At 32.6% G+C, this 8,570-nt stretch overlaps 1 protein-coding gene across 3 annotated transcripts in view; it reads right to left on the bottom strand.

The window, feature by feature from the left end:
- Nucleotides 1-6,848: 6,848 nt before the first annotated feature.
- The window catches only part of LOC117113728 (TWiK family of potassium channels protein 7-like), a 37,973-nt gene continuing 36,251 nt past the window's right edge, over nucleotides 6,849-8,570 (bottom strand). For all 3 annotated transcript variants that reach the window (XM_033257167.1, XM_033257166.1, XM_033257168.1), the window contains one exon: nucleotides 6,849-8,211. In XM_033257167.1, coding sequence (XP_033113058.1) covers nucleotides 7,361-8,211 — 851 coding nt within the window. In that variant the 3' untranslated portion in view covers nucleotides 6,849-7,360. The remainder of the gene's footprint in view (nucleotides 8,212-8,570) is intronic.

Below are 8,570 nucleotides of genomic sequence, written 5' to 3'. Positions count from 1 at the left end.
CGATTAAAATAATTCGTCTTTTTATCGAAGGTCAATTTAGCTAGGGCCTAGAGAATCTACTACTTAGATTGCGATAGAACACGCTGCTGCACTGTCGTTGGTTCGTACTGGTCGGCTAGGTTAGGTAGTGGAAACACACACCTTCTCTACAGAGTAGTTTACAATTTTTTGAACGAATACAGTACCACTTGTACTAGAGGTTCGTAAAATACAGTAGATGAACAAGCCTTTTCCACCGTGTGACGTCGACGGCCTGAAACTGGCTGGCTGTTTATCTGGCTCTAACTTGGCATCGAACGCAATTAGGGGATTATCGTATCATGTTTAAAGACGGGTATATCTAGATAAAGTTCGAAGTGAACCAGGCTTTTGTGTATATACAATGGCATGATCTCCGGTCTTCCTAAATGGCTGATATTTACCGGTTTGGAGATTAAGTGTAACATCAAGATAGTCTACAGAATATTTACTCACATCGGTCGTGATCTATAAGCCGAACCCGGTAAATACGTTGACCAATTCAGCTCTGTATTTTCTGTACAGTACGGGAAGTTTATTAAATAATGCGAGACCATCATCACGGTATAGGCCAATCTTTTTTGCGCCAAATTGACGCTCAAGGTGGTGGAGAATGAATAGACCAATCAACTCGCATACCGTACCTCCGCTCCATCAAAACTGCCCATGGCAACGTCGAACATACAATTTTCACCGCGTTTGCACCATGCTTTTTCACCATCGAATAACAGTGTGTTTCTGTAGTGCATGATAACTTCCATATCTAATTCTGTGATATTTACATAAGTTTTCGCCCACCGAATGGCCGACGTCAACAATTCTAGTGATATCGAAGAATAAAAGTCCACAATATCAAACATGACGAATGTATGTCTAGATTTATCTTCAATACTACAGAACCACCATATTACATCTGTTGTATTGGTCCACTGGTTTACGTTTATTTTTGATCTGATTGTTTTGTTGACAGAATCCAATATGAATTTACTAACTCGTCCCATTTCACTTTTCGCTGGATTGTTGGCGAAATTGCTTTTATGATCTTTTAACGTAACAAACGCTTGCTTCTCAGACGTAGGTGTAATTCTATCATCTATTTTAAGTTTTGCGGCTATCTGGTAAAGTCCTTTGTTAATAATTGCTGGACGGTCGTCTTCTGCTAGCTTGTGTTTTGATGTGATGTTTTCTTTCAATAATTTTGTACATTTCACTGCCCATCTTATAAATATTCCTTGTCTTATCGGCAAACACGAACATTTTTTTGGAAGAGTTGATAGATTTGATGTCATCTCGTATTAGCCTTTGGAATTGGTTATTGACACGTTTGGTTTTAACGTTCTCTATCATGCTAAGTAGGTCATCCTCGAACTTTCTCATTTCGGGAACCTGCGGGTTTTTTTTTCTGGATTTCATGCCGAACGTTAATTTTGATTCACTGGGGATTTCCTGATCTCCATTTCTAAGAAAGAAATACGCTTTCCATCGCATTCTCTTTAACACACTTTCCACTTTTTCGATAAGTGCTTTCCTGTATATATCCATTGACGGAATGGGAATATTCTTCATCGAATAGCTGTAGTGCAAACGGTCCATCGTCTTAAGTATCGCCGGGGCGACGAGAGTGCTCAACACAAGGAGCTAAATATAACTTGGATTAGGTAAGTACGTCCCATGCGAGAGAATGCTCTATTACAAGTTAACCGCTCTAAGTTTGACACCTGTCTCTTATACACATCTTCTTGCATCGTATTACCTGATGATGACGTGTGATACGTCGAATCATGTCACTCGATTATAAGCTTACTAAGTCTGGTTGTAAAACAGATCATAATGATTATTGCCATAATGAGGATTGATGTTGAAATTACAGAGTTAAAAAAAAATATGAAATAAAATATGCATGAAAAGATGAAAAAAAAAATCTTAAAAAATATTTTGATTTAAAAAACATGGAAACCAACTCTTCGTCAGTGAGACTCCAAATAGAGCTGCAATCGTAATAGCGAGTGTAATGTGGACAGTTCTAAAGAAAGCCTGAACATGCAGCAGCAGTGCATTTATGCTTAGTCCCGTATCCATTGAGGAATTAGTTTAGTTTCATGGTCTACCTTACGCAATTTCCAACTTTTTTGCTGGGTTTCTATGCTGTGTGTGATTGTTTGCTGTTTTCATTTGTTATTTTTCTTTCATGCTTGATTTTTGGGGCTGAAAAGTGTTCCTCCTCGGCTCTGTCCTCCTTCCCTCCTTCTGTATTAAGGAAATAAATCATACATGAATATTTATTATTATTATTATTATTATTATTATTATTATTATTATTATTATTATTATTATTATTATTATTTTTATTATTTTTATTATTATTATTATTATTATTATTATTATTATTATTATAGGCCTAAAAATTTATATAGCGTTATTTTGCCTAAGGTTATTTTTCTTTATTTTTTTCTAAATTTATAATTCCTTTACGATTTTGTTTTTACTTTATTTTGTAATTTCATCATCAGTTCTTATGTCAATGAGGGAAAGTCCTATGTTCAGTGTGATAACGGATATATTATATAGAAAGTTTTTTTTTTTCTCTCCCGTTTCCCCGTGTTCATGAATATTTCCTCCACACTTCGGTACTTGTCGTGCTTGGTCTTCAAACTCAGTCCATAGAGTTTCTCTATGCTCAGTCTAAGCAAAGACCATTATAACAAAGATATGCCTAGTCAAAATAACGTCAGATGTATTTGGCCATGACATTTTAAATGCTAACAGAAAAGACTATTTTACTTCAAATTTTATCTCTGAATATTGTTTGTTAGGCTAGGCCTATCAGGCCTGTGTATTACCCAAGAAATAATTTCATGTACTTGATACATGACAAATAACAATGAATCTGAATCTGAAAGCACTAGGCAGATAGACTGAAAGTTCACTGATTTCTACCAAAGGCAGTTCTACAAAGTTGGGGTTATATCATTGTCGTTCGAGTCTCAGTGGCGTCCATTTATTTTCCTGTGATTTTTTTAAAACGTTCATACTTGTTTTATGATAAATTATTTTTATCATGTATTATTTATTATTCTATTACCGAGGTATTATAATATTGCATTATTATTATATATGATTTAACATTATTGATCATTATCTTTTCATCTATCATTCATATAACATTATTTTTTCATCATTTGTTTTTTGAGAATTAAAAAAAAATTGTTATTATTTTCAACAATATTAATTTTATTGTTAGCATTTATTATTTTATTCTTATCATACTCATTATTATTTTATCATTTTCATTTTGTTTATCGTTATCATTAATCACAATCATTTTATCTTTATCATTTTAGTACCTCAAATAATGTCTAACCATAACAAATATAAATAGGTAAAAAGCACATCAATGCTCATATCATTATAATTATCATTTTATTATTATTATCATGTATTTAATAATAATAATAGGAATAATAATAATAATAATAATAATAATAAGCAGTAAAAACTCTTCCAGTGAACCCTATAGCAATTTTTTTGTCATCATCATCATCATCATAATCATCATCACCATCATCATCATCACCATCATCACCACCACCAGTTTTCCATGCTCATACAAAAAAACGAACCTTTCTGGTCCCCCTGTCATGATGGGCTGGCATCGATCACATTCCCTTCCTTCACATCTCACACTGTTACCACCTATGACATGCCCAATCCTCAGTTATCATCATTTTTTTTTTAAAGAAAATCTCAGAAATTTGAAGAAATGTAGTCTTTAACACACTGAGAACGCAGAAACGTACATACGGGGCAGCTATAGAAAATACAAATTTTCCGGCGGAGGGGCCGACCCGCTCTACATTATGTAACACACGACCTCAACCCCTTTCACAAAAAACTGGATCCGCCCCTGGCCCACGGCCCTTGGATCGGAAGGCAAGTATCAAACACCAAGTCACATTCCAAATACTGCCATAACGATAGATTGTTTAAAAAACGATATGTACAGAACCCGATCATGTGGATGCCAGTGCATTATTTCCTCTACATTGCGTACGGTATTTACAGAAAGAGGGTGAAAATTGTTCATGAATTTCACGGTGTAGCTAGTAAGAAACCCTTTAGAAAATGCAAAATGCGTTAAAATTACAATTACCGTTTATTAATAATTCATATTTTAATAGGCCTATGCACATCTTTGATATGGTCTCTACTTTGACAAAGTTTGACGATCTAAGTACGGAAAGTGAACAAAGTCTCGGAAAGGAAACCCTGAGAAAAAACATAGAGAAACAGGATAGAAGAAGGAAAAACTCATAACAAAAACAATGGCTTAAAATAAAAAAAAATCAGAACAAAATAGTGGCTTTTCTGCTATTGTGGGAAATGTCAAAAATCAGAACAAAACAATAGCAGCACCATTGACGCGGGAAAAGTAAAGAACCCGAACAAAAACAATGGCTTTTCCGCTAGTTCAGGAAGTTCTAAAAGTTAAGGGCTACGCATCGCCCATACTTTAATAGTAAAGTTGAATAGGCCTATAAAGTAAAGATCTAGGTAGAAAATTGAAGAAGTAGAGTTATAGGCCTATATGAAAAAAAAAGCTGTCTTGCTAAAAAATATTTTGGAAAAGTTATATAATTTTCGATAGATTTATTTTCACTTTACAGACCCAGTTTTTCTTGATACTAGCAAACTATTAAGTAGGCCTACGACTTAGGTTTTGCGAGGCTGTCGGTTATTATCCATTTTGAATGTCTAAGCCAGTAAGAAATCATTATAAAAATAAATTTGGTGGCACTATAAGGTATACCGAATACATTTTTGGAAAATTTAGCATGGGATACTTCATATCTGCCGTTGACCTCTGAGGTAGGCTATTTAAAGAGGCACGAACATGCATCATCTACATGAACACAATTATTTCCATTTATAAATAAAAAATAAAAAAATAAAGATACACCGCTCTAAGTTTGACACAGGTGAGTTGATGACAGCAGACAAGGTTTCAAGAAACTAATAATAACACTTAGGTAGATATTATATTGAGGATTTTCCTGTATTCTAGTTTATTTTTTTTTAATGATTTTTAAAACCTTTTAGAGGACAACATTAAAATTCTCTTTATGTCGATGAGGAAAAGCTTTATGTTCTGTTTTACAAACAGACTTACTAAGTCTAGTTTTTTTCTTTGTTCTTCTAAAGTATTATTTCATGTTTTTTTTTAATATAATAACTCTGATCGGTATTCAATTATGTGCCTTTTGGCAGATTCATAGTAGCCACTCCCGCCATCTTTCACGGTCTTGTACTTCTTTCGTTAACTCTTGACATGTGCTTCCAGGTTTCAGGATCCAGGAATGCACACCTCTTTCGACCTTAACTTTGGAAAAACAATTTAATTTAGTTATAATTTAATAGTATTAAATCGAAGTTTTACTTGTATCATTCTGCATGTGCAACACGACGCATCAATATAGCGGCGCTACTTGGAATGATTTTTTATTATAAAAACACGACAAAATATTTATGAATAATCCTCGCTATGCATAGGCCTACAATATTTTAGATGTAATCCAACACCTCACAAATAATAAAGTTAAGCCCAAAAAATGTATACTTTTTATGTGTTTGTATAATATCCATAAAAACATATTATGTGTTTTATTATTTCACTTTATTGAAATTTTATTGTTGAATCTTCATTTTGTTTTCAGATTTACATAAAGATAAACACTATCCTGGGTTCAAGGCCGCAATTTTATATATTGAGTGAATACTAGGAAAGATTATAATTTTAATGCGCTTAGTGATGCCTTAAACAAATTGATTCCGACTCAAAAATCCTTTGGCATCATTATAATTTCAAAGTAAAAATTAAAAAAAAAAACAAAAAAACGGTCGTGAGTAATGCAATCGATAGCTTACATTTAGTTAACAATCAGTTAGACCGAAGCTTCAACTTATAAAATTAAACATATCTTATTGTTATTTACCTTACTTATCTGATACCATAGAAATTATAATGAAGTTATTACAGTTAAAATTTATTGGATTACTCCAAGGTCGTTTGTCTCAAAAGGACACTGTACAAATAAATGAATAATATAGGTGAAATACTACTGATAATAATAATAGCTTATGTAATAGTGATTATGACGACGATGATGAAAATAATAATATTAAGGATGATAATAATAATAACAATAATAATAATTATTATTATTTATTATTTGTTTTTAATTATTATTATTATTATTATTATTATTATTATTATTACTTTTAATTTAATATTGTGTACCTTTGAGGCAAACAACCCTGAAATAATCCAATGAATTTCATACTAATATTTAATTGTACTTATATTATTATAAGTATAATAAAACAAATAGATATGTGGTAATTATAGTGCATTATGTCAACACCTATATGCTAAAAAAGTTCATAATGATCACTGATATGTTTTAATTACAATAATCCAGTTACTATTGGAAAGTTAAGGCAGAAAGTGACATGCCACTAACACTAACAATACAAATAGGCCTATAAAAGCTTTGGAATATTTTAAGGCCATAGATATTATTTATTCTTTATGAAAAAATGTGTTTTCTATTTGATATGAAACTTTATGATCATAACACTTTTTAAAGTAAAACAAATTCTTTGTAAACAAATGCACTATATGGTTAACAGTAATTTTGCGAATATAGGCCTAAATATATAAAATTAGGTTTATACTATATAACTTACGGTATTTGTTTTGTATGATGTTACCATATTCTAATATATTTATATATTTTTTGTTTGAGTGCATATATATTTTATTATTAAGTGAAGTAACAGCGACACGTGAGACAATATTAAAAAAAACTTTACACATATAAAACTTTAAAATGAGTTGATCTTGCATATTAACATGATAATTGCTTCACTTAAAAAACCGATGGCTAAAACTGTACAATGTCCACAAGACAATATTGTAGGACAATGATTAGAAAGCTTTAAAATTCCTCCGCCTAAGGCACATCTTCTTTTCTTCACCCATTCTTTAAAAAAGCATCATTTCCTTGTTGTTACAATTTGCCTGTACCTATCTATCTACAAATCATTTATAAAATTCAAGTTACGTTGACGTAACCATAAAACATGATCTAAACGGCGTAATATTTAAATTACTGTATGAATTTTAATTTTTTTTCATTATGTTATTCAAATCTAACAGCTAAACGAAATATTCTTATACATTAAAATGGGTGTAAATGATAAACCTTTTCAGAACACTACAGTTCTTCAAAAGTTAGGTCAAAACATCGAAAACATTTAATTGAAATTCATCTTTTGTATTAAATTACTTTTCACGTTTTGATCGTTTACGCTTAGTAATAATAACTCCAATTAGCTTGCCTATTTGGCGCACTTTCGACATTATCTCTTCTTGCGCTAGTGCAATGCACATTGACATAACAGCCATTCCAACCATGATTAGAAACACACACGCTAAGAGATTTTTCTGGTGTTTTGGTACAAGATCACCAAAACCAATAGTTGTAAGCGTGATAAACGAGAAATACAAAGCTTCGAAATAATTCCACTGCTCCCAAGATGTTAGAAGTGCTGCTAAAAGACACATATAAACAAAAGCAAACAGTAGAATTGCTGTCAGCGGGATATTTGTACCCGCCTCTTCGTCGCCAAATATTTCGTCAAGGCTATTGTGTTTCTTCTGTTCATTTTCGTCAACTCCTTGAATGTCAGGCGTTTTCATACGTTCCTCTCCTTCCCCATCCTCTTTTAGAGTCACTTGGTGCAGTTTGGTTGGATCTTCTGGGTCAATCGCTCTGCCATAATCTACAGAGGGATCAAAGAATGGAGATATTTGTTTATCCTTGCCACTGACGTCTGGATTTATGCGAGTTACTACCATTCCGTTATCTCCGACCCCAACAACTGCATTACGGGATGTACCTTCAAGTGGTATAGGTGCCGGTACCTCTCGAACAAACTCCTTTTCTCGTCTTTTATTACCACCACTGTCTTTCTTCATGAACACTTTAAAGTAGCGGTAAGACATTGTAGCTCCTCTAGCGAGTAGGGATCCGATGCTTGCCAGAACTAACAGCAGCAATGCGATACCAAATACTGCATAAAACATACAGAAGGTTCGTCCTGCTACTGTGACTGGTGCTATGTTCCCATATCCTGTAAGAAATAATAAATTAAGAAATACAATTCAATACAATTATTATTTGATTGTTTTTTATTCAGTGTAGAATACTAATACCTTATAAATATCTTTGTTAAATAATGGAGAATTATTTTCTGTTAAACCATTAAGCATTTACCTCCATATACCAGTGTGTTTAAACTAACACAAATGTTGCATCATGACTATTTGTTTAATATACGGTTTTATGCAAGTCTACGCAGCGCAGTGTTACATAAGATAAGATAAGGCAAAATGTCTCACCAAAAATATCATGTGATATGTAATAGTCTATGTGGTAAACAATAAGTCGGGGAAACGCTCTTCGTATGAGAATGAAACAACACACTCACGA

This window comes from Anneissia japonica, unplaced genomic scaffold (genome assembly GCF_011630105.1).
Source record: "Anneissia japonica isolate Jap-2015-1 unplaced genomic scaffold, ASM1163010v1 scaffold718_len1063573_cov188, whole genome shotgun sequence".
NCBI lineage: Eukaryota > Metazoa > Echinodermata > Crinoidea > Comatulida > Comatulidae > Anneissia > Anneissia japonica.
This window is presented reverse-complemented; position numbering and strand designations above follow the sequence as displayed.